Below are 26,910 nucleotides of genomic sequence, written 5' to 3'. Positions count from 1 at the left end.
AGCAAGATGAGAATGGGGAAAGCCTATTAATGTGTTATAATGCAGGGTTAAGCTTACCATTATGCTGAAGTGTTTGTCTAGGGTGCGGAAAGGCTAATATAATAGAAAATCGTCTTGAATGTTGCTTTGATTAGAAGGCAATTACATTAGAATCTATTCGTTTTCTCTTCCACCTTGAAAAATGACATTGTTTAAAAAAAGAAAAGCTTTCACATTCAAGTCTGTGCTGCTGCTGCAGTTAAAACAAGTGATTAAAGTTGGGTTTCCTGAATTCAGTTAGGTCCCCTTGTGTCCAGTCTGTGAGGTATTTTGATATTTTGAGAAATGTCTCTGTGGTTTGGTGTCCATATAATGGAAGCAAATGGGGGTAGTGTTACTTGTTTACCAACGTTCTTCAAAATATCTTTCATAAAGTCTGTGTATACTTTTTTACATGCATATTTGGTTGAACTCCAAATTTCCATTCATTGCACATACAGCTGCAGCAAAAAAACAAGACTCAAAATTCTTCTTTTAGTATAGGGAAAGTGTTTAGGTAAAATGGTCATTTTTGTTTAATTCTGTAAACTACTAACAATATTTCAAATAAAAACATTGTTTCTATTTGCATTTATTTGCAGAAAATGAAAACTGGAGAAAGAGGTCAAAATAACAGAAAAGATGCTGTGTGTTTTTTCAGACCTCAAATACTGCAAAGAAAACAAGTTCCTATTCACTTTTAAGCAATACAACATATTGACAATATTTCTACATGTATTGAGGTAAAAAAATATTTTTTATGTAATAACCTATGTCATTTTTTATCACAGTTTTCATGTGTCTTGTCATTCTGTCATGTTGTTGTTAGATGACTGTCACTCCTGAGGTTCGATTTTGTTGATATTCAAAAGACACTGGTCTGTAATGGCCACAATACATCAAATGCTGATTAAATAAACATTTAGAATGGTCTCTTCATTTTTTCCATGGCTGTAGAGAAAGGAACATAATATAAGCACATGCACAGCCAACATAAAATATTTAAAGTAGGTTGTATTTTGCATACAGTATGTGAAGCCTTAAGCTGTGCAGTCTGTCTGAACAGGTGCAAAGACATGCAGAGAGTTTTCTGTGACCATAAAGGGTCAACAGACTTTATTGTAAATTCTGATGGGAGTGCGCTATATCGAACTCTCTCCCTATGCAATCTCGCGCTTATTAAACTTTATCTAACTTCTATTTTTCATTCTCTAGGATTTAGGAAATGCAGGGTAACCATGGAAACGGCAACAGCAGGCTATCAGAGACAGAATCATAACATTGCTGCTAGACCTCTCACAGGCAGCAGAGTTAAAGGCTCGTGTGTGAGAGAAAGAGAGAGAGAGCGGCAGCTGGGATTCAAGGAACAACAAAGGAACAAACAGAAGTCTAACTGTGATAACAGAGTTCTTAGCACCACTTATGCACCTTGTCGTTCCTGTGTTCGTGTGCACACATGAATTTCACACAGGTATAAATTTAGTGTTTGCAGGTCACGTGCAAGACTATTAACATTTACGCATTTGGCAGACGCTTTTATCCAAAGCGACTTACATTGCATTATCCTATACATTTATACATGGTATGTTCAATCCCCTGGGATCGAACCCACAACCTTGCATTGTTAACCAATGCTCTTACCATTGAGCTACATAAAGCGAGCATTGGTATCAACAAATCTTTGGAACTGGATTAATTGTGCATGGCTAGTATTATTTTTGATAGGCCTATAAATTCTAGACTAAAATTAAAAACCGCATTAACTGATTGTATTTGTATGGAAGCCCGTTTCCGCCACGTGATAAAAAAAAATCAGGCTCTAAAAAGTCATAATTATGAGATAAAAAGTCAAAATTATGAGATAAAAAGTCATAATTATGAGATAAAAAGTCATAATTATGAGATAAAAAGTCAAAATTATGAGATGAAAAGTCAAAATTATGAGATGAAGTCATAATTATGAGATAAAAAGTCATAATTATGAGATAAAAAGTCAAAATTATGAGATAAAAAGTCATAATTATGAGATAAAAAGTCAAAATTATGATATAAAAAGTCATTAGTTATTTGTTTTCAGTTTTCAGTATTTTTTTAAGCTTCCAGTGCAGACATCCAAATGCATCAGCAGACACATAATAATAAAACAGAGTACAAAATATGTAAAAATATAAATAAAATACAACTGTAAATAGACAGTTGTACAGAAGTAATATACTGTATGTAAAATAGATTGGAAATTTGCGAATATTCAAATTTATTAAAAGCAATATGTCCAGATGCTCTAGTACTCCTTCTGAAGCACCGGCCAGAGGGCAACAGTTCAAAGATGTTGTGTCCAGGGTGTATCAAGTCTGTAATGATTGCACTTTACAAGAGTGGGAAAGAAAGCACCAATGATCTTTTCAGCAATCTGGACTATACGTTCTTGTCCACTTGTGATCAACTGAGTAGCCGAGGCAAACCTGACAGGGATTAAAGCACACAGAACAACCTTAGTTGGGCCCAATATGGGTCTCCCACTTCAGGTCCTTTGAGATGGTGGAGCCCAGGAACCTGATGGACTCCACAGCCAAACAATTACAAAATATTGTGTGTTTTGGGCCACATTCAATGTACAATGTATATGGAATCCTTTCAACAAAAAATCTATGAGCTACTGAAAAGTATTTCACTGGTTCCTATCTACCAGATAACATGCCTGCTGAAGCCAACAAACTACCAGTAAAAACCCAGAGAGGTTTCTATTGTGAAACATACAGTAGTAGTAATACCATAGATTTGTGAAGCCATCTCTTAAATGCATAATTTTTGATGTATGATTTTGGAGGGCAAAAAATACACTGCTGTTTAAAAGTTCTAAAACACTTGAATCTTTGACTGAAATGTTTCTCATGTCTTAAAGTCTTTTAATCTGAAGATATGTTTAAATGTTTGAAATGACTTTAGTAGACAAAAATATAATCGTGGCAACATATTAATTTATTTCATTAGACGACAAAAATTGAGGACCAAATAAAAAAAGCAGCCAAGAAATGAATAGATGAAATTTCTGCCAATACTATTGAAAAATCTTCCTACAAGGTGAAATTTCAAGAAGCTGCTCGATCATGCCAAGAGTACAATTTTGGAAAGGGTGGCTACTTTGAATATGCTACATATATTCTTTAGTCCTGCATATAGTTTTGATTTATTCTGGATGCTTTTAAACATAATTCCTAGATAAAGTTATGATGAGTACTATAATTCTAAAATGTGGCCTGTCAATTTGTAGTATTTTAGTAATTTTTCTGTTTGATGAGGCCTCTAAAATGGGACTTCGGATCAGTTCAAAACAAACGAATCAGGTTGCTTGTTTCAGCCTAATTAAATAAAATAAAAAATGTACAGTTATTTATACTTACACCGTATTAAGCAACGGATGTCGCAAGCGTGCAGTATCTTGCCTGCACTGCGCATGTTAAATCATAATTACGATTTTCAATCTCATAATTTCGTTTTTTTAATCTCATAATTATGACTTTTTATCTCATAATTATGACTTTTTATCTCATAATTTTGACTTTTTATGTCATAATTATGACTTTTTATCTCATAATTTTGACTTTTTATCTCATAATTATGACTTTTTATCTCATAATTTCGATTTTTGTATCTCATAATTTCGATTTTTTATCTCATAATTATGACTTTTTAGAGTCTGATTTTTTTTATCACATGGCGGAAATGGGCTTCCATATATTTGTAATCAGCAATAGCTTTTCATAAAAAAATATCTAATTCTTTGAATACATGTAGCAAAATGCTGAGTTAGAGACCTGGAGTGGTGTCTGGTAGAGCAGCACAAAGGTCATGGATTTGATCTCCAGGGATCACATATTGATAAAACGTATACCTTGTAATGCGCTTGTAAGTGGCTTTGGATAAGAGCGTCGGCCAAATGCATAAATGTTCTATAAAAAGAATTGCATTCATAAGCACATACAACTGAATTCACAGGGGCTCAAAAGATGCTTAAGACAACAGGATGAAGGCTGCACTTTGTCACTTTAGCCTATCTGCTGCTCTCAGTGGATACAATCCTTTTTATCTGTTTTAATGATAGTAAGCTACAAACAAGACTAATAGGCAAGGCATTTATTTACGATATATAGCACATTTCATATTCAAAGTGTTTCATATTTTACATATGTGTTTTATATAGGCCTAGTTAAAAAAGAAATAATGACTTAAAAAAGCCTCATTTAAAATGTGTTAAGAACATAAAAGTTTGGAAACACATAAATACAAGAAATAACGCATAATAATAAAAAATATGTAAACATAAGGAAAATAAAATTATTATAATTTGTGACGTACCCTAAAAATAATGTGTTAAAAATAATTGAATGTGTAAAATCACAAAAATATACAGCTACTGTATATTAACATAATCAAATATTTTAAAATCATTTAACTGATTATTGACATATTCAAAAATTCATTAAAATTCAACAGTTAATTTCTCATAAATGTGTATATATATTATTTAAGTTTAGTTAATGAAAAAAAATTTAAGAAACAAATTATATTTTAATATACACTTCATATTTTTGGTGAATTCTAATATGATTGTGTTACTCAGATTTGCTTAATTTTTTTACTTGCATTTACTCAACGGAAACAGTATATTTTATTGATTTCACAGTTTAACGTAAAATTACAGTTTTTTATATTTATTTTTCGGCACCAGCACAGTAAAGTGCACCACCAGCACCCAGTCAGAAAATGCAAATATAAACACACAAGTTTTAAGTCTGGACTTATGTGTAACTACCAGGTGGCATATTAGCTTAACACTGCCTAGCTGTGTTTACAATGAACTCTGTGTGTTTCAAGCTGACCTAAAGATCTATGAGGTCTGTTGGGTTTATATTCTGCAAGCGTTTCAGTGTATTTTGGTCATAGGCCATTGAGTGATATATAAACAAGTAAAAGCACTTTAAAATCAATTCTGTATTTGACTGATAGCCCATGTAAAGATTTTTTTGGTTTCGGTCCTGATAGTATTCTGTTTTAGCTACAGCTGTATAATGTTTTTTTTAGGTCTTATTTGAATAAAAGTCACCAAATTAGCAATGTTTGGTCATATACAAACTAATGAAGCATGTTATTCTTATAATTTGAACAAATGCAAGTAATTTCTATAGAATATAGACCTTTGATATGGTGACTAATGAGTAAACTTAATATGGAATAGAAAGGCATTTCATCTTTTTACATTTAAGTTAGTAGTAATTAGGGACTTGTTTTGCAAGAAAGAAATTTGTCAGCGGAATGAATTAAAACAAAAGCATGCTGGCAAACCTGTAATGTAATTTGGCAAAATGATATTTAAATTCACTTTTTCCTCTTTTAACGTAGGCAGCTCATATTTACATCATTACGTTGTTCCCAAGAAATCGGCGTATACAATTTGTCATGCTTTTTATCCTATTTTGGAATGCAATTTAATTGAATTATTCAGCTCTGTGAAGCTAACTTAGATATGATCATGGGTAACCAAAAACAAAATTGTTTCTGGAAAAGTCTTGAATCTAAAATGTCGCAGAAAAAGATTAATTTGAACACACCATGTGTGAACTCTCAAAGACAAGCGTGAGAGTGAAAACTATTTGATGGTTAAAGGTTAGTCATTTTCATAATTGACATAGTTCAAAACATTTTCTATCACAGCAGCTCTTCAGCTGTGTGAATGTGTCACAATGTGTGTCGTTGAAAGAACGAAATTGGTTAAAGTATTTTCAAGGTTAAACATGTTTTGTTTGAATTTAAACACAAAGGCACAAATAAGAAGAGAGTTATAACAATGTTTTTTCATTTACTGTTCAAAAGAAATGTCTCTAAACTTGTTAACACACACAATCTCCTATATACAACAGAATCCAAATCAATGCGCCCATGTGATTTCATACACATACACATACTCAAACATGAGGAATTTCTTTGTTCTCAGAGCTCAGCCTCTCAAAAATAAAGAATTAACCTCTTCTCAAGAGAAAGGTTTGATATGCTTCTGGTTTCCATGGTGATTATTTTATTAACCTGTTGTAGTGGTTTCTACTTGACAGAAGAGCTTTCCAGAGGTCAGAGGTAACCATCTGAGCCAACCTTAAAAAGCGTGCATGCACGAGCACATATTTTTTTGGTAATGCTTTTTAAAAGTGTCTATTTGTGTAAAGATTGAGATATTAACATGTTGTGTTTAAGTATTGATGTGCCTACAGGCAAAAACAACTCAGTGTGAGAGACGATTTTGTCTCCATATCACAGTTGGCAGCCCGTGTGTGTATACGATTGTGTTTTCTGTTTCTGCAGTTGGCAGCTTGTGAAAAGCAGATTTTCTTTTTGCAGCTCATCACACTCAAGCTTCTCGTGCATGTCACTCCTCTAAGACGCTTTTAATTCTGTTAACCCTTTGTTTTATTAAAAAAACCTGTACACTGTATAAGAGTCACAGATGTAACTGTGTGTGAGTGGGTAGGTTAGTTGTGGGCTGGTGCGTATAGCCTTCTGGTTTAGGCTGTGAGATAGTAGCTGAGATATCAGAGGTTTAATCCCATATAGAAGGATGTGTGAATTAGAGCATTACTAAAGGAGCTTTATCTCTATTGTGCCCTTGAGTGAGGCACTTACAAAGTCGCTCTGGGGCGACTCTAGCTGGGATTAATGTCATTTATGTTGCTCTGAAAGTAGAATATCAAGTAAATATTCATAAATATCAAATGTTCGTAGAATGGGAAAAGATTGTCTGCAATTCAAAGCCTTAAAATCAACATAAATTGGTGTTACGATAGATCTTTCTTCCTGAAGTGCGTTTCCAACTCAACACAAACTTACAGGAATTCATAACTCTTTTATGAATTCGTATGATCTTACGTTTTAGTTTTTTTTTTTATTGACACTACAACAAACATAACATAAACATTTATAACAAGACATCCAAGTACAAAAACAAACAAAAAGAACTTAAAAAGGGAAAATCAAGATTACATTTTAAATGACATATAAATTGAAGATACACATAATTAACAACTACTGAAAAAACAACATCATGATAATATTCCAGAGATAGCATATTTAAATTATCCAATTAAATTAAGCTTTTTAGCAAATACAATTGTGTCTTTACATTTTTACTATTAACATATTGGAGATAATCCAAATATGATTGATCATAATTTCAAACAAGGTTTCAAATTATTTCTTTTACTTGGATTATTATGGATATGATATTTACCAACTACAAACATAAGATTAACCATAAAATCAAACTATACAGTATATATTTTATATATTTGTTTGATAGTAAGACATCTTTTGCATTCAAATTACAATTTGTTTTGCTTTCGAGCCAGTGACACTACGTTTAGGGGAGGGGCTTCAATATTGGCAATTCCATGCAAATGTCAACCTTATGTTAAAAAAATCATTTTTTACCTAAGGTTTCACCATATTGATATGTCAGATGTCAGCAATTGGTGGTTTAAATACCCATGTGAAGTCTCAAAGATTTTAAAGCATGTTTTTTTCCATAGTCAGGTAAGTGAATTGTCACATCCATAACAGAACTGTCACATCCATAACGGTCCATATTCCTCATAAATGGGCACATGAGAAAGAAAATAAAGTAACTATTTTGTGGTCTATGAAGAGCCATTCCTTCTGAATTTGTTGGGTATTATTGATTCTGGTTTGTACATTTTAATTCACAGAAATCCTACAAAGTGTGTCTCTTAAAATCGTGCACCTTTTTTTGTCACACACAAGTTTTCCTCTTTTAAAATATAAACTTGTGTTTAGACTGATATTTTACTGATGTCTGGACTTTATCATCAAGGGTTTAGTAAAATATAAACAGATTGTTCAATATATTGGTAATAAATACCTTCTCTGAGAATTTATATTTCAAGTTTTCACTAAAAATGTCACATCCACAACGGTGGAATTGCCCTATAGCTTTTTTCTAATAATCATACAATGTCAATTTAAACAAATTTACAACCTCGTAAAATAGTTACAAATAATGCAAAGGTCATGGTTTCGATACCCATAGAACGCACATAAAATGCAAAGCTTAAATGCACCATAAGTTGCAGCACGTATACGCGTTTGCCGAATAAATAAATGTAATGTGTTTCCTAGTGAACAACTAGAATATTTAATGCGAGAAAATGTAGGATAGAGCCTACATTCAGGAATTGATTGGATTGTGAATAGTGGGCGTAACGTTGCCTACCAGAATAGCACCAGATGGGTGGTGGTGAGGGGTTGAATAATAAGGGGAACTGGTGAGTCAGCTGAAAATGAAAGATGTGTCATGATCAGTCTTTTGATTAAAAAAAAACAAGTTTTTCTTTTCACCATAAAACCAGGAACATTAAAAGAGTAAATTGTCATTTCTTTTAAATCCACCTGACAGATGTGTAATAATACAGTGAAAGAACCATTTTATTTTTTTCTTTACTCCCAAGCATCTGTTTCCTGATATTTCGGTGACAACAGCTTTGAGTGGCTATAGCATCAGTGTGTGTGTCCTGTTGTCAAGTGTATTGAGTTTGTCACCCACCCAATAGCTCCTAAAAGGTAGGAGAGGTGCATGCAGTACGACAGAAAATGGCATACAACATTTGTCCTTTAAGGAAAACAATAAGCAAACAGCTGCACCTGTTTGTGTGTGTGTAAGGACCCTGTAGCTTTCCCACGGCATCTGCTCTCCTATTTCAAAGAGAAAGAGAGAGATGATGTTGGGCAACAGAAGTGTAATGCATCTTTGGAATATATGTAAAGATTCTGCTGTTTGATTTAGATCGACTCCCATGCACGCCTTAAACCGTATGTTAAGAAATAAAAGACACATAGATAAACACAGCAGGGCGGATGTGGGTTGAGTATTTGTCTTTGTGGCAGCTTTTTCGGAAAGGTCACATGTGTACGGGTGGGCTTCCTGCTGCTAAGAGATCGCCGTAATGGCTGTGGATCAGACAGAGTCACGGACTCCTGCCATCACACACAAATAGGATGAATCATGCCATGCCAATTCCGTCATATTGAGAAATATGCTTTAAGCTTTACAGTTTCATATAAATGTTTTCTGTTTGGGAGGTTTTTAATAAATGATACATTAGAAGCCAAATGTGCTGCTTCCTGCAACTTTTGCAAAATATCATTTATTTTACAGCTGCTGGTAAACAACACACAGATTTAATCTTAAAAATCAAGGTTTCATACAGCACCTTTAACATTAAAAGAACCTTTATTAAAAAGAAAACCTCTTTAATGGCTCCAAAAATGGTTCTTCTATATGGCATCGCTGTGAAAAACCTTTGTAGCACTTTTTAAAGAGCATATTTACAATACAACAACAAAAGATAGACATAATACAATATAAATAAATAAAAGTAAACTTGAATGTTTTATTGTGTATAGGCTATGTATACACGTGACTAGTACAATACGATCATCCAAAACCACCATTAAAAACTGCATTCAAGATTTAAAGTAAAACATGCATTGGCCATTTATGAGATTTATGAGAAGACACTAAAATTTGTAAAATAAGCCAAAGACACAAAACAGGTGCCTTGGATCTGATAAGAGCAAATTCAGACAGAAACCAGTTGACCCCTACAGGTTAATTCTGTTAGGACGATACTGCCATCATTGACCGGTGGTAACCTATATGTACCTCAATCTTGTCTCTACCAAACCACACAAGAAATCAGACGCAATTTTGAAAGAGTAACACAGCAACACCGCCACCAAGTGGACACAATATGTGTTGCAGTACAGTTTGTGTTAACTCATATTTTATAGGTTATATGTATTGTATTGTATTTTGTAGATATTGTTTTGTTTAGTATTCAAAAGCTGACGTTTAATGAAACATTGAAATTAATATTTAAGTTCTTTGTTGCTCTCTGATGTCAACGAGTTAATGAATCATTATTACATTGTAACATCATGTGACCTTTGCGCTATACGGCTAAACAAGTCCCGATTTAGAGGCATTTAACAATCACCCGGATGTAATAGCTCATATAACATTTCCACTATTTCCTATAATCGGATGAAATGAATTATTTGTTCATTATGAGAAGCAGGCAGCGTATTCTTCCACAGGAAGGAACATACGCAACCGTTTCTGGATCAGAATGTAGAGTTTTTGATAGGAGCGAGGTGAAGTAAAGGGAGGAAACACCTGGAGTCACAATACATGTAATAATATTGTTCTTTTCCTGAAAAAGTGTCAATCACATAGACACACAGATTTGCTTGGTGTGAGCTTCTGTGTGCCATGAAACCATTCAAACCATTCAAGTGTCAATGTATTTTTGACCGATTACCATGTGTCTTACAATAAATAGCCTACCATCGTTAAAATGGTTAAACTATTGTTGTAGTGGTGAGGCCTACATTTGTTGTTACTGTTTTTACAAGAAATACATAAAAAATGCTTACTAAGGTAACCATGGTTACTTTACAGTATCCCTATATTGTTTATTCTCTTGTGTTGAGTTTTAGCTTGTGTTGTGTTGTGTTGTGTTGTGTTGTGTTGTGTTGTGTTGTGTTGTGTTGTTTTGTTTTGGCTGGTACTGACATTTTTGAGGATAAATTAAAAAAATGAAAACAAAACTCTAAAAAAAGATGAGCGAATAGTATCCACAAATCACATTTATTCTGCGGTGCTTTATTGCAAAATAACCTTCCAATCATTATAAAAGCACTATCAAATAAATCCATTAATCAAACTGTCATTCTTGCATTCTGAAATGATGTGTATGTATATGATCGTCCAGCATGAGAAAGCACCCACCATAAATCATTTATTATTTACAGTGATTAGGTCATTACAGACAGACTCCTTAAAGGAACAGTTTCACTCCAAAAATCAGTCAGCATTTATTCACCCTCATGTCGTTCAAAACGTGTACATGACTCTTTCTTCTGTGGAACACAAAATAAGATATTTTGAGAAATGTCTCAGTTGTTTTCTGTCCTTACAAAAATCATAGAACATACTAAATATATATTTTTGTGTTTACTGCAGAAGAAAGTCATACATTTTTATGTTATAAGATGAGGAAAAGCCACTGGCTGTGTGCGTGTGTGCGTGTGTGTGTGTGTGTGTGTGTGTGCGCGTGCGTGCACATTGCTTTGCTGGTAACATAGCCGTGGTAATTACCAGTGCTGGGGCCTTGTGCCCTCAGTATTTTGGGTTAATCAGCTGTGGGATTGTTGGCATGGTGTCTAATGATGATAAAACACAGCACTGACAATATTTTAAAGTTCATTTTATTTTTTTAGTTTTACTTACATATTATTTTGATACGGATGTGATACAGGCATGAAACCCATATGCATCAGCATTTATCTGGGCCACAGAATTATTACACAGGTGTGCAGCAAAAGCACACACAAGTTCTTGCCAAAATACAAATTTCACCAGCAGTAACATAAGTAAAAAAATTTGAAGTGTGAAATGGCAAACCACACAGAAAGTTTCCGCTCTACACAGTTAGTGTCACAATAAACTAGATAACAAGAGAGAGAGAAACAGACAAATAATAAACTCAAATTTGCCAGAATAAAAGAATGTCCCACAATCTTCTTAAGTGAGCCAGAACATTACAAATCAATTATTTAACAACAAATGTTACTCGGCAAAAACAAATAGACTCCCATCCTTTGTCTTCAAAGGAACTGTAAAAAAAAATTTCTGGCATAGGGTGCCAGAAATAAACAGTAAAATAACAGTTCTTCCCTGTAGAAATTCGGTTTTCCCCGGTTTTCTTGCTACCAAATTCCTCCAGTGATACAAACGTGGACCCTATAACATAACTGTGAAATGCGTTGTTTGTATAGGTCACGTCATTGGGTATTGTAACATTCCCTTCGTAATCTAATAAAAAAGTAAAATTGGTTTAATAGGGGTCCCCTATAAAGGCAATTATGGAACCCATCACCCTTAAACAAAAAGCAGTGTCCAAAGTGAATTTAAACTATTACTTTTGTATTAAAACACTTTGTGCTGTTTTCTGGCCATCACATTATGGAGGATTGACTCAGTGGACCAAAGACTTCCTTTCAAAAACAAATGGTAATGAGATGAATTACACACAAGTTGGGGAAGATCAACAATGAAATCTATTCTAAGGACATTAAAATAGATGGAAATTCTATCCAGGGAAATAAACATTGCGTGCCAGCACTGCACACAGGCCAGATCAGTGTATTGTAATCTGCCTCGCAATAAAAAAAAGAGGGTCATCCTTCCTTCCTTCCTTTTAGACTATTTTACAACAAAAACATACTAGCAGTGGTGAATGGCTACAGACGAGCAGTGTCTTGGATATCTCCTAAATTTGCTCGGAGAGTGTTTCCTTAACTTAGTAATGTAGAAAAGGTGAATAGTAATGTTACACAAAAGGTTGTTATATGCAACACAAAAAAACATATATTATGGCTGTTTCTTATTTAGAATATTATTGGAATTTCAGCCTATTTGGATATGTAAACGTCTGTACGCATTAATCTTTGAATAAGCACAAATGCAGCACACAAGGAAGGTCTCCAGGTTCTAACAGATGGGGAAACATAACTACTACTGATTTATTCATTTTCAAGACCCGATCCATAAGGAAGACTCCAAATAAAACCCCACAAGGGATCAAGAAGCAACCAGCTTTACATACGCATTCATTTTAGGCATGTTAATGTCCTTTTTGGTAAACACATTTATTTTTTTTAACACAGGAATCCAATATACATTCAGTAGTATTATGAATTGTGCACTTTCACTCTTAAGATTTCATCACATTGAAAAAGTCCCAGCAAAAAAAAAAAACATTCCATAAAGAAATATTTCACTTGAAAATTTTAAATGAGAACATGAGAAGGTCAGCTTTTAACAGATGAGTTATTAGAGAAATTATCCTTCAAAGCATTTTCTCCAAGGCTGAGTTTTGAGAGGAAAAACATTTCGAGACAAAATACCAGGCTGCAATGTAATTACATTTTCCCACGCAGCACAGAATCAAACATTTCTGAAAAGGGCCTTAAAAATGAAGACGTTTTATTATGCGAAACCTTTCAGCCTACAAGCACGTTATCAATTTGATGGAAAGAAGAACCCTTGCAGAGCTGTCATGTGCTATCCAAACCATCATTAGGAAGCATATGATGAAGACACGAGCCGCAGCAACCCACTCGCATATGTGCATGACAAGAGGTGCCTAGCAACAAGGTTTTCTGATGAAGAGGGTCTTGTTCGCTTGAAACCATTTTTTCTGTCTGTATAGTGAAACCACTGTTTTTGTGTACAATTGTACTTTGATAATGCAAAACTGACATTTTGCATGTAATCTGAATATCATTTTCTTAAAAAATTCAATCTAGAAAATTCTTGAGACACTTGGTCATTTTAAGAGATTTTTTAAAACCTTTTCTCTTTTCTTGGCCTTTTTTACCATAATTTTACAGTGCTTTTAAAAGTTGTCCTTTCAACACGTTTTCTTGCTACATAAAGGTTAAAAGAAATGTTAATGTAATGTAACTTAAGATACAATTGATGTGGTTTGATTTCTCTTGTTTAATCTTTGAATCTAACAAAAAGAAACTTTTGTATTTCATTTTCCAAAGCACTAGCAAAATAAGTAAAATATTATAAGAGTGAAAAGAAAATATTTACAGCCTGTTTACATACAGTTCTGAAGTGTGTGTGTGTGTGTGTGTGTGTGTTTGCATGTCTGTGTTGTTTTGGCAAAAAGACAATAGTTCAGATATACAAACATCACACAGACATCGATCTTGTCTCTGAGCTTTTACAGTTGGGGTATTTCATTTTTTGCTGGGAACACCCTCAGAATAATCCTCCAGCACTCCATTAAGGTGATCGTTGTGAGTCTTGAACCGTCTCTTTCTCTGTGTTCCTGGTTTCTTCCTCTTCTGAATGGGCGTCTGTAACAACCAATCGCAAATTGCATCAGTCTCACGGCAACCGGTCCCACACACAAATATGCATGAACAATCTGGTGAGCGTGTTTGTGTGAAAATGTTGAATTGTAAGCGTTGGAGAGATACGCACCATTTTCTTTGGCCCGGTCTCCTGCATGGATGATATGCCCTGTCTCTTCAGGTACTCTTCGATCTTTTCCTCATCTATGGAATCCACAGGGACACTGCGCCACAGCTTCTGAAACTCTGGAATTAAATGATTTACACTTAAGCATTTGGCTTTAATCCTAAACAGTGTTCAGGATTTTCTTTTCTTTTCTTTGGGAATTAAACATGACAAGTTAGCAGCATCATCATCAAATATTTCCTCTAACTCAACTGTTTAATTTCTACAATGTCATGTCTAATCTTTTAAATGGATAAATCAACATTTCCTCTAAGCATTATCTGCGGCACGCCTCCTTTCCTGCAGATGTCAGCGAGTCAGTGACAGATCCTTGGAACACACTTGCACTGATCACTCATTGCATCCCTTCTAAGTTCCATGAATGTTTATGCTCCTTAATTAAAATAAACTGTGCTAGACATTTTTTCCAGGCCGTTTTTTTCCAGGCTTTACTGATTTTACTGACTGTTTCCAATGAGAAAAGCCAAGAGGAGACATTGTCTAAGCATCCATGCTCTGTAGAATCATCCATCCTTCCGGATTTTTAGGCCTCTAACACTGAGGATAACACTGTTTTGAGAAATATTTTGATATGTTATGTTAAACCGATATGCTCAATATCAAACCTATTCTGTTAAAAAATAAAAATGCTCATTTTTCATTCTTACAAAAAACCCGAAGACACGAATATTGGAAGCCTTCACCTTTCTTTGATCATTTACTCACCTGTATGTCATTCTAAACCTGTATGACTTTCTTCTGCAGAAGATAAAAGAAAATATTCTGAAGAATGTTGGTAACCAAACAACATTGGCCCCATTGACATTCGATGTATGGACACAAAACCACACTTCTCAAAATATCTTCTCTTGTGTTGCACAGAAGAAAAAGTCCTATACAGATTTTGAACAACCTGAGGGTGTGAATGAAGACAATTTTTATTTTTGGTTGAACTATGAAGGACTGTCTAGTTAATAGTAAGAGAATGCTGTAATGTTCACATACGAATCACTATTAATTATATTTAACTTCTGTAGTCACAACTGTCAACATACATTAACAAATTATTGCAACTAATATATTCCCAGATGAATCAAACCAATTGATTTGTGAATCTGCATTAAAGGGATAGTTCACCCCAAAATTAAAATTCTGTTATCATTTACAGAACAAAGAAATTTATACAAATTTGGAACAACCTGAGGGTGAGTAAATGATAACATAATTTTCATATTTGGGTGTACCATCCCGTTATGCCAAATTAGGATATCTGGGCCGATAACCATAATGCTTATCACACACCTTCATCAACAGTAAACTGACAGTGTTTGTCATTGTAGAACAGGATTTTCTTCTTGTCCGGTCTGGTCACAAATATAATCTGATCATCAAGAGCCTGAACACAATAAAACCAAAATAAAACACATAAAACCAAAGCTTAGTTTCTTCTTTATTCATTATTATTACAATTGCACATAAACTACAAAATAATGACAAATAACAGGTCGGATTAAGATAGCAGATGTGGATTACAAATTATATTTAAAAAAGGTGCAAAAAGTAAAATCTTTAATGCTATCTCAAGTATGCGCTCCAGATAGCTCACGGCGTATAGGGAATATTTAAGATGTTTTATGAACTGTAGTTTTGGTTGACAAAATAATAAGGTGTTACCTTAATAGCCTTGGCTGCATTAGGCAGACCCTCTTCAACATCATCGAGTAATACTCCTCCTAGTCCCAGTTGATCATGCTTGTCCAGCAGTCTTAGCAAAGCTTTCTTATCCTTCAGATGATATTTGGGTTTATAGGCATATTTCCCGTCCCGTACGTCTATTTTAGGATTGCTTGCTAATGCCTGGAGGGAAGGAGGGATTAGATTGTTTGTTTTTCTGGAGTGCAGCTCTAGAAATATTCTGGGTTAGATATGTAATTTCCGTGGAATTTTTGCACCAACAGAGCAATTTAACCAAGATATACCAACTAAAGTTGAAGCTTATGTTTGCAAATTCTGCCGTCAGGCCAGCCCCAAATGCTACTACAGGAATGGACCTCGATCAACACTGACCAAAAGAAGGCAGAGCCACAATGCATTCTACATTTACATTTATTCATTTAGCAGACACTTTAATCCAAAATGAAGCTAGCGGTGTGTCAACAAACCTTCGTAAATGCTAAGTTTTTGTAACTTTTTATGTTCCCTTAACTGACAAAAGAGCACAGACATCTCTCTCTCAAGCCCCCACACACCTCACTCATAAGCCACTGTTTCTGCTTCATGCCAATGTCCAGCAGTTTGGTTTCGTCCAGAATTTCCTCTAGAGTCAGATGATGAGTATCACCTCTCTGGTGCCGCGTCTGAGAGAGAGAAATAAAGAGACAGATACGTAAAAACAGTTTAAATGTGTCACAGCTACATTTACATCTGTGGATTACAGTCTGACAGGCTTTAATTACGGTCATGTTACAGAGAGCATCATTTCACTGTGGGGAACCGCCAGACCTGACAAAAAAACCTGACACAATGCCTGTGAAAACCAGTAGTAAAATGACTTTAATAATGCGTATTAGTCACATTAGCGTCACGTTACACAACTCGACTGTGAAACGCACAAGGTTTCTCAAGGATAAAGAAATTGCTGGAGACCAAGAAAGAGGCAAACTTTTGAGTTACTTGTGACGCATCCAAATGTAAATTCTGAAAGTGATCATTTTGGACATATTGAGCATGAGCACTGGTTTATGTGTGACTCACGCCGAAAAATCATATGACAACTAGTCTGGAGACAGACAAGAGCCAATGAGATTTGAAATGAATACACTGATGGCATAAATCAATGGCATAATTATTTACACAAGATCCAATTCAGCTCTCCGCATTTCTTGTGCACGGTGCTTGTTTCATGTAACATATTCTGAAATTGGTTTAAAGTTTAAAGATAATTCACATTTTCAGGCAAGATTATGCAAGTTTTCAGTATGATTTCTCTTTTTTTACATATTGCACCAAAAAAATTCACCAGAATAATTTCAAGCATATTCCTATTTTCAGACTCTTTTCGGTTTAGACACAGAACATCAAAGGAATACTTCACCCCAAAATGAATATTCTGTCATCCTATACTCATCCCCATGTCATTTCAAACCTCTATGACCTTCATTCTTCTGAAGAACACAAAAGAAGATATTTTGAAAAATGTTGGTAACCAAACAACACTGGCCCCATTGACTTTCATATAAGGACCACTGAGACATTTCTCAAAATATCTTATTTTGTGTTCCACAGAAGAAAAAGTCAAATACAGGTTTGACATAACATGAGGTGAATAATTGATGACAGGATGTAGATTTTAGGGTAAACTATTCTTTTAAAATATCTGATCATACTGGCAAACTCATGTAAGCCATTTACATTGAATCTGTAATGTGTATTAGAGCTGCACGGTTAACCGTTAAAAGATCGCGATCTCAATTAACGCACACACGCACACATTAATGAAAATCAACGGTTCTCGTGTCTATTACCTCCGACTAAAATCATAACGCTTCAATGTGTGCTGGTGCTGCCGCAGAAGCAGAGAAAGAATTATCATCATTAGTTATGGAACGACGTCACAATCAGTCTTTTCAACCACACACTATCAGTATTTCTGTGTCAAATGATCACAGAAGTAACGTTACTGGGATTAAAGCAGAGAGTTGCCAACTCACACGTATGAGACGCGTTTAAGCTCTCACTCTGCCCAAATTAATCTCACACTAAATAACAGACCAACATATAAAGTAAATACAGCCTAACAACAAAACTGCTCTTATGGTTGTCTTTCAGGATTGTGTTACATTGCTTTATTTATTATGCTTCACATCTTAACTAGACAGGTTTTCAAATGAAACTAACGATTGCAGTTTGTAGGGCGGACAAATCTGAGTTCGCGGTTATATCCGTCATTACGGTAAAACACGTCACGAGAGTGTGTGGCGCTTATCGCTAATAAAGAAGCTGCGCTCTATTGCCCAGCATTTCGGGGCGGTTTCCCGGACAGGGATGAGGTCAAGCCAGGACTAGGCCTTAGTTAAATTAGCACATTTAAGCAGCTTTTACAATCATGCCTTACAAAAAACATCACTGATGTGCATTTTGAGACAAAACAAGGGCACTGGTTTATTTTAAGATGCGACCTCTGCAAGCTGTTTTCCGTTTAGACAGCTCTAACATTTATTTTAGTCTAGGACTAGCTTAAACCCTGTACGGGAGAGCACGCCTTCATGTTTTCAGGTTATTTTAAACTGTTAACAGGAGATAATACTGCGTTATGTTTATCAGTAGTGACTTTCTTTAAAGACACCTTCACGCAGTCTGTAGATGTCAGGCAAATTGATAAATCTTTCTAAACACCTTTAATTGCAAGTGTCACCTTATGAATTTGTTTTACAGTATAAATATTTCATATACAAGTTAATTCAATGCATTAATACTTTTTAGGAAGTTAAACTTTTGCATTTAAACTAAAGAAAAAAAAACTTTAGTTTACTTATGGTATTTGTTGTAAAAAAATTCTCACTATAGTTACTGTAGGTTAACCATGTCATAATTATGAAGAAAAGTCCTACATATTACATACCCGATTTTTCTTTTTGTCAGAACCTCTAGTAAATGATGTATTACTTTTAGTCATCATTCAGAATCGTAAAAGAATCGCAATCTCAATTTGAAAGAAAAGAATTGTGATTCTCAATTTATCCAGAATCGTGCAGCTCTAATGTGTATGTCTGTATTTGTGTTCATACAGCATTTTCCCTGTTAGATTACAAGTAGGAAAGTTTGTATTTATATATTACCTTCATGTAGTTGACGATTCGGGCCAGAACACCAAACTTGTATCCTGAACTTCCAGACAAAGCTTTGAGATTGAAGGAGCCATTGCTGGGATCTGACAACAAAAATGAAACAGGATAAGTAAGATGAAGAGGATAAAGGCAATGTGAGAACTTAAACACAAAGTTCTGCCACAGCTTTAACAGATCTCTCTGCTCTCAGCATACACTTTCCTTCCAAAATTAAATCACAAAGGAACAAAAATATGGTGCTGGTGGAGAAATCTAGTTATTTAATGCACTATAACCCATCTGACAATACACATGCTTACTTTAATGCAAAATACATAGATTATAGATTTAACTTGCTTCTTTGCAAAATAAGATTAAAAACATTAGAGATGCACCACTGTATCGACTTTTTTTTATTAATTCAAAACCATTGCCATATAGGCTATTGCACATATCAAAAAAGACAAATATAGCAATTCAATCGTTTTTATTAACTGCAATGCTTAGGTCAAAATATAAGTTTATGTTAAGAAATAGTGAATAGCAAACTCTAAAGGTTGTAAGGTTGTCTTATATGTATTGTTTTTGTACTGATGTAAATGGAACGATGACATAATATCCTGTGTTCAGATTTTCAGGGCTCGTTGCATTTTCACACTTGTTCACTCCATCCCTAACACTCAAAAACGAATCTCTCTGCTCTGCAGCTCTAGCATCCCTTCTCCTCCACACCCTGTTCTCAACCCCTGGCAACTGGAGCTCAGCCATTCTCAGCCGCATCTTGGCACTGACTCATGAATGATTCACAGAGTGGGCGGGGCCTAATGCTGAGAGCTGATGCATTCCGGGAGGATGGATGGCTGTTTTGTTGACAGACAGGACAGACAGCCAATGGCATCGAAACTGAGACCTAAAATGGCCAGTGCAACCCACGCTTACAGATAAGGTGGGGCAAAGAGAGAGAGGGAGAGCGAGCGGCAATGAGAAAGACAACACAGAGAAGCGAAAAGCAAGGGAAGATAAAAGAGAGGGTGGCTGCTGCATCAACCTGCATCCCAGATACTCAGGTATGTCCTGCTTTTCTATCCTAAATTACACGGAATGGAACTAATACACAAAGAAACACAAGCACGGAGACTGAGGATGAAACCATTTTAGTTTTGAAAATACTTTCATTCATTTCTTAATTGTCTAAATATATCTGAAGACGTAAGATGCATCATACATGCATGCTAAAAATATATACAGTATACTGTACATTGCATGCTTATGTTATGATACGCATCTTCCAAAGCATCAAATCTGGGTCAGAATTGCATGTGCACACACAGATTGCAGGATTCAGACATTTAAAGCTGACTCTGTGATTCTAGAACATTACACCGGAGAGCATCATACCGCGTTTGTGTATCCGATACCTAACAAGATATGATCCAGATTTAATGCTCTTTCCATTGCTTGGAAAAGAAACGATAATACAGTACTAAATGATGTTGTATGTATGGAGCAGAAGTCCCTGGAGACTACGGGGGAGGGGGGGGGCAGCCATCTGTCTGGTGTACATGTTTATTTCTGTAGGGGGTGGTGAAGGGGTTAAGAGTTAAATTAAGGCCACAGGACAAGACATCTGAAACAAGCTTTTTTTTAGTAAAATTCTGTTCAGAAAGACGTGACGTTCGAGTATCTGTGCAGATGGAGGGACTTTCTCTTATAGTCATGGTAGGATTTGAAAGTGAAGGTGTATTCCTGCTGAAGCGCATGTGTGTGATATCAGATACGAGTTAGATACGCATTAGCATGGCTCAGGTTACGCTACATTAACGTTAGCAACAGTGGAAACACAGGATGCAAAAAAGACAAATGTCTTTGAAACACCATTTACATCAAATTGTTTGAAAAATGTTGTAGCTGCATAATTCAACATGACTTCTTCAGTTTCTACACGCAATGTCAACTGAACCAAAATAGGTCAACTGTTCCAACTCAATTCAGTTCTCCTATGAATGTGAATTGACATACTTTTTGACCTATACAGAATTTAGATTAGGATCCTTTTTTCAGAATCATAAACCAGTAAATATAGCATATATGTTTGTAAGGCCCTACGAAGTTCTATTTTTTCACAAATTCTGTTCTGTTGATCAAATTCATTTTTTTCTATTTACATTTGTTTTAGGATTCTTTGTTTCTTGTTTTAGTTTTCTGGATTCTGTTCTAATAATTAGCATATATTACAGTAATCTATAATAGTATACAATTTAACAATAACATTTAAAAAAGTTTACAATTACACACACAGACACACATGGTTTACGAGGACTCTCCACAGACAGAATGATTTGTATACTGTACAAACTGTATATTCTATTCCCTAACCCTAGCCATCACAGAAAACCTTTGCGTTTTTTTATTTTTGAAAACAACTATTTAGTATGTTTTTAGGCCATTTGGCTTACAAGGACACATTTGTAAACATCCTTGTACACCATACAATTACACACACAATTATTAATACACTAGTGTTCACACCATGCTACATATGATTTTCTTTACCCCATTTTATTACATAGCATTCTGGAATAATTGATACTGATTGGCTAGTCGTGACATGCCAAGGTATGATATTCCCCAATAACAACCACTCATATAATAATACAGCTACTGTGAACCATCTTGACCAGCACACATACAGATTAATATTAATATGCCTAATTAATACCATATATGAGATTACTGTATATTCACAAATGTATATTTAAAAATGACAGTTTGTCTCATTTGAACTTTGTGTCTCGCCTTAAAACCTAAAGGAAACAATCAATACCATTAATACTTCATATTCATAACCAATAATTTACTCATGAGGCAAGTAGCCGTAATAAGCAGGATAGTGTACAGCCAACTACTTGTTATTGAAAAATAAACTGCGACAACATAATTAACTAAAATATTAGTAAACTACAACATAGAGTTGCTTCCTACGGATCTTTTACACACCTACTTAACCCCACTGCACGAACAGGAAAATGTTTTCACTCATTTCATTTGCCGAAGATTTGTAATGCATTTAATAAATACCACAAATATTGTATTTCAGCCGAGATTCAGCGATTCCGAATGTCTTCCACATCATGGAAATCATAGTGCCCTATGTTTGTGACTTTCCACTTTCCACTTTTGTTTACAGGAAATGTGTGAATGAATGTGAGGCAGCTGTGACAGCAGTTTATTTGTGTTTTTAATGTAATAAACTTGCATACTATCTTTCTAACCGTATCTACATGTAAAGAATTTATTTAGTTTTTGAAATATTTAACATTTTCGCTGTCATTGGCTCTTCATCTCCATTTTTGTCCACTCTATTCCACTTATAATCCTCCCTCTGTTCTACCACCCATCCTTATTTCTCGTTAATGATTAACTGTGTTTATCTGTCTCTCTGCAGTATGAACATGTCCAGCAGTTCTGCTATGATCCAGCAAATCTATCCCTTCCATGATGGCTGGAACATTGCCTGCTTCATCATCATACTTCTCTTCATCCTCACCATCCTCTCCCTCGCCACGCTGGCGTTCCTCTATGAACTTCTGGACTGCGGATGCTTCAGCAAGACCAAAACAGTCCGTGATCTGCGACGCCGGCCAGAAGAGGTGGTTTAGCTGTAACCACGGTGACAGTTACCATAGGTAACTGTTACCATAGGAACCGCAGAAGTAAATTGGTCGAAAAATAGCAGATTTGGACAGGGCTCTTTGCCTAATCTAATTTCCTTTAAAAACGCACTGCACATGTATAAAAGCAATCCACCCCAACACGATCCGACAGCAATAGATGGAACCGATCTGTAAATATAAGATTTTATTCAAAAAAAGGGAGGAACTTGCTTGTGTGTTTCTGTGCATGTCAATGTGTCCTCTATATATGATCTGCATTCAGTATTCCAGTAATATTGTGTGATGACTATATAACACTGTTAAATTGATGTGTTTCCATGAAAAATTCCCTTTGTGTGGGATGACAAACAGTTTACATGTCAGTATTGTGGAATTCATAAGCTACATATATGATTCAACTCCATATGATTCAAATATTCACACCCTGTGGTTAGGGTAAAGAGAATTTGTATATGTATGTTTATAATCACTGTTAGGCAAGTTCAAATGTGGTAAAAACTGTTATATATCTTCAAGCACACTGACGGCCAATTGATGCATCTTTGTAAATGCCTTAAAATGTGTATTTAAAATTATATGACAAAAATCAAACAAGCACAATGAGGTGTGGTTTCCATTAGAATCAAGATCTGAGATCTCATTATATGAGGAATCAAACTTTTCTGCACCCTCACTACAGTCAATGTGTTCAGCATCACTATACATCTTTGCTAACAAGTTTTAAACAAACACTTCTCTGGAAAATGACATTAGACTGTAATTTACTCACCCTCGTGTAGGGGTGTAACAATACTTCGTATTACGATATTTCGCGATGCAAAAATGTTACGATGCGCATCGTAGAGAGATGGGGATATTTTACGATATGTTTAATTCTATTCGTTCAGCGGTCAAGACGCGGCCTACTCTGCGCCAGCGCGTCACGTGTGCTTATCTCACATATGCGGTAGAGAGAGAAGCACAATCTGTGTCTCCAAGTGGTTTACTTTTTTCCTTCACAATCGCCGTTCAAACACAGCAAACTTGAAGCCTGACTGCAGGCGAGTCACCCCAAAACTCATTACAAAGGCAGCACAAACGTTTTTAAATGCCAATGTTAATTTATCCGCTAACGTGAGCTGCTGCATAACGTGATATGCAACATAAAGTAAGCCAAAAGAAACCAGCACTGTTCCGATCAGAGAAGCGATGAAGTGAGTCGTACTGTATATTAAAAGATCGAATGACATGCTAAAAAACAAGCATGTGATTTGCAGGATTGAAGAAATGTAATACAGTTTATGTAATATGTCTTTTTGATATGGAAGCATATTGGTTGCAATATTCAATTTGAAATGCAATATTCAAAATGGCAATGCAGTTTGTAAAATGACAATGCAATTGTGTATTTAAATATACATTTTAAATATTATGTGCAACATTAAGTGCAAAATGAAAATAAAAATTCAATTTTAATTTTGCAACATAAAGAGCGTTAAGAATATCCATTTAAATAACATATTAAAACTTGTGTAGGAACTGACAAATGTAATTGATATAATTGAATTTTTATTTTCATTTTGCACTTAATGTTGCACATATGTTATTTAAAATGTATATTTAAATACACAATTGCATTGTCATTTTACAAACTGCATTGCTATTTCGCGTATTGCATTTCAAATTGAATATAGCAACCAATATGCTTCCATATTTTGAAAGATTTTTCTCATTCATTACTGTCTCAAGCAAAGACAGCGCAGCTTCAAAGAGACACGAGCCAATAGCGCTTGAGTGTGAGCTCTGTCAGAGCGTTTCATTGGTTGAATGTACTGAATGAACACGCCCTTCACTGAATGAATGAGTCAATTGAGTCAAAATGAGACTGAATGAACTGCTACATGTCGTTCATGGTCTAATATTCTCTGTGTTACAACAATGCATATCCAGTAGTTAATCAACTTTTCTGAAAAATAAAGGTAATGACCTGGTTTAATTTAATTACAAGGTAAAGTCAATTATGTCGAAACAGTTAAATCTTTGTATGGAACATTTAATTACACCAATTAAATGAGTTAATCCAAATAGATTTTGGTAGACTAATATAATGTAGACTTCGTCGACTAAAAATAGACTAAAACTAAATTGCAATTTAGTCAAAAGACTGACTAAAACTAAATCAAAATTTGCTGTCAAAATTGACACTGATCTTAATTCTAATTTCAGTTAAGCCTTAAAATGTTAAAATTCTTTATTAAGTTGTATGTGCAACAAAATAAGTTACTGAAATTGTTAATATTTTGAAAATAAATGTTATTTGAATTTCATCGAGATGTGTATCGTACCGTGAACCCAGCATCGAGATATGTACCTAATCGTGAGCTGAGTGTATCGTTTCACCCCTACCCTCGTGTCATCTTAGGTGTATATGACTTTCTTTCCTTAACTGAACACAACAGGAGTCAGGACTCTTCCTAACTTTGTAATTCTATTGAATGGTGAAACTCCAAAAAGAGAAAACATTATCCACAACCTCAGAAGGATCTTCAATGTCCTCATAGTTGCCATGTCTAGTATTGTTTAAGCACTCTAAAAAAATATGGGTTATTTTTAACAGTGTGGTTCTCAACAGGAAGTGTTTACAGATATGAAAATATGATTATTTGCCACTGCAAGTTGATACGCTGATAGTTGAAAATACTTCACACGCTTACTGCTGGTGATCCCTGTCGTTCTCTCAGTGCAGACAGCTTTTCAATGTAGCTAGCTAGACAAGCTTTAAACATTCACTGACATCACACAGAAATTTCTGACCTGTGCTGTTTTTGGAGGATGATGTCTCTCTATCTGGTTTACTTTTCTTTTTCTTGGATGAGCCAGAGGCTTCTGAGGGTGCTTGTCTCTTCTCTACTGCAGGATTGGAAAGCGCCCTCCTTTTAAAGAGCTCACGCTCTCGCAGTAGAGCCGGATCCATTCTACACACATACACCACATATACATGCATATTTAAACCAATACTTTTTTTTTAGTTTTATAATTATTGATTTGGCCATTATGAAAACAGCAATTCACAAAGCAAGAAGCCAGAATTTTTCTACAAATAAACAAAATTTATGTGATGTTTATAGGCATGATCAGTGCATGTTATAACTGGGAACTTGTGCACTTCCTTAACCATGAATAAAAATACTGTATATACCATAAACCAGTGTACTGTCATACAATTTGACTAATTCAGGTCTGTTGAAATTATATAACATTTAAAAGCTTGTGCAGGCATGTTCTTTGTTAATTATTACTTTTGATTTATTATGCTATAAATGTTTAAAATAGTTAAAATGACTAATTATCTTTACTTAGCGCATCTTCTAAGCTCCACCCATTTTTAAAATCGCTTGAATAAAATGTAATTACACTGTTTAGAATAAAGCAGTCGTGCATGTTCTGTTTCTAGTTTCGTCTAAGATTATGGCCTTTTTCTACCCCCCCAAAACCGGAAGACAGACTTCGGTCCACCCCTAAACACAAGTCTTTAGATCGAAAGATTTATAAGATGTCACGCAGAGATGTCTGTGGACTGTGGGAACACTCATATCTAATATTACTAATCACAAGCACAGGAGAGAAAACATTCAGCCTAGGTGCAGATTAATATACAAACTAACGTTACTGATTTGATAGTAAGATTAACCAGTAGTTAACCCCTCATGTTCGAACTAAACGATACAGAACATTTTACTATAACTCACATTTAGTAACTTAATCACATCTAATAAAGAATGTCTAGAGCCTTAAAGAGACTTAACGTTAGATTATCGTTATTTTACATCAACACATGCACACACTAATGAAAGAGATATTCGCCGTTACCTGAATATTTTACTGTGTCTCTTCCAGAGACAACCAGTGAACAGAAGAGTTAAAACTTAAATATTATTTTCGGTTATCAAGCGTTGTCAACTGTACGATTTCACTCAACGAAAACTTGCCAGTCGATACTTCTGATCCCAAATAACACATTCATCTCCGGCGGAAACGCGAAGCTCTTCTTCTTTGGTTGTAATTGCAGTTCGCAGTGACGTCATGCGCCATCTGTTGGACACATATTGCATTACATGTGTTGCTGCAATCGAATTTATAATGTATTGATCTTAGTATAGATATGTTTAGGCATTACATTGCAAAAATGAATAGGTTTATAAAATATACGCGATTATCCATTCAAACATTTCGAACAGTTTGAATAAGAAACTCA

At 35.0% G+C, this 26,910-nt stretch overlaps 2 protein-coding genes across 3 annotated transcripts; one reads left to right on the top strand and one right to left on the bottom strand.

Moving 5' to 3' along the window:
* Nucleotides 1-11,348: 11,348 nt before the first annotated feature.
* On the bottom strand, nucleotides 11,349-26,693 carry gtf2e2 (general transcription factor IIE, polypeptide 2, beta). 2 transcript variants are annotated; one of them, XM_057331315.1, is made up of 8 exons: nucleotides 26,526-26,693; nucleotides 25,470-25,630; nucleotides 19,015-19,106; nucleotides 16,426-16,533; nucleotides 15,851-16,033; nucleotides 15,479-15,572; nucleotides 14,141-14,256; nucleotides 11,349-14,013 (listed from the first exon to the last, which is right to left on the bottom strand). In XM_057331315.1, exons 2-8 carry the CDS (start codon nucleotides 25,627-25,629, stop codon nucleotides 13,894-13,896), a joined length of 873 nt encoding a protein of 290 aa, XP_057187298.1. In that variant the 5' UTR covers nucleotide 25,630; nucleotides 26,526-26,693; the 3' UTR covers nucleotides 11,349-13,893. The 2 variants fall into 2 exon arrangements, with proteins under 2 accessions (XP_057187298.1, XP_057187297.1); XM_057331314.1 differs by lacking the exon at nucleotides 26,526-26,693 and having other exon boundaries at nucleotides 25,470-25,852.
* On the top strand, nucleotides 19,942-24,008 carry smim18 (small integral membrane protein 18). Its single transcript, XM_057331318.1, has 2 exons — nucleotides 19,942-20,069; nucleotides 22,448-24,008. The coding sequence occupies exon 2, from the start codon at nucleotides 22,449-22,451 to the stop codon at nucleotides 22,659-22,661; it is 213 nt and encodes a 70-aa protein (XP_057187301.1). The 5' UTR covers nucleotides 19,942-20,069; nucleotide 22,448; the 3' UTR covers nucleotides 22,662-24,008.
* Nucleotides 26,694-26,910: the final 217 nt, after the last annotated feature.

The sequence above is a fragment of the Triplophysa rosa genome, linkage group LG4 (assembly GCF_024868665.1).
Source record: "Triplophysa rosa linkage group LG4, Trosa_1v2, whole genome shotgun sequence".
In the NCBI taxonomy this organism is placed as follows: domain Eukaryota; kingdom Metazoa; phylum Chordata; class Actinopteri; order Cypriniformes; family Nemacheilidae; genus Triplophysa; species Triplophysa rosa.
The sequence above is the reverse complement of the archived record's forward strand: the minus strand, read 5'-3'. Positions and strand labels throughout refer to the sequence as shown.

What these genes read in the sequence shown, in the direction of transcription:
- smim18 (XM_057331318.1), top strand. Translation starts at nt 22,449, where the DNA reads ATGAACATGTCCAGCAGTTCTGCTATGATCCAGCAAATCTATCCCTTC.
- gtf2e2 (XM_057331314.1), bottom strand. Translation starts at nt 25,659, where the DNA reads ATGCATGTATATGTGGTGTATGTGTGTAGAATGGATCCGGCTCTACTG. An exon ending in GAATCGTCAACTACATGAAG is followed by an intron (nt 16,534 to 19,014) that starts GTAATATATAAA and finishes TCTCTCTCTCAG; the next exon opens with ACGCGGCACCAGAGAGGTGA. An exon ending in AACAGTGGCTTATGAGTGAG is followed by an intron (nt 16,034 to 16,425) that starts GTGTGTGGGGGC and finishes CCTTCCCTCCAG; the next exon opens with GCATTAGCAAGCAATCCTAA.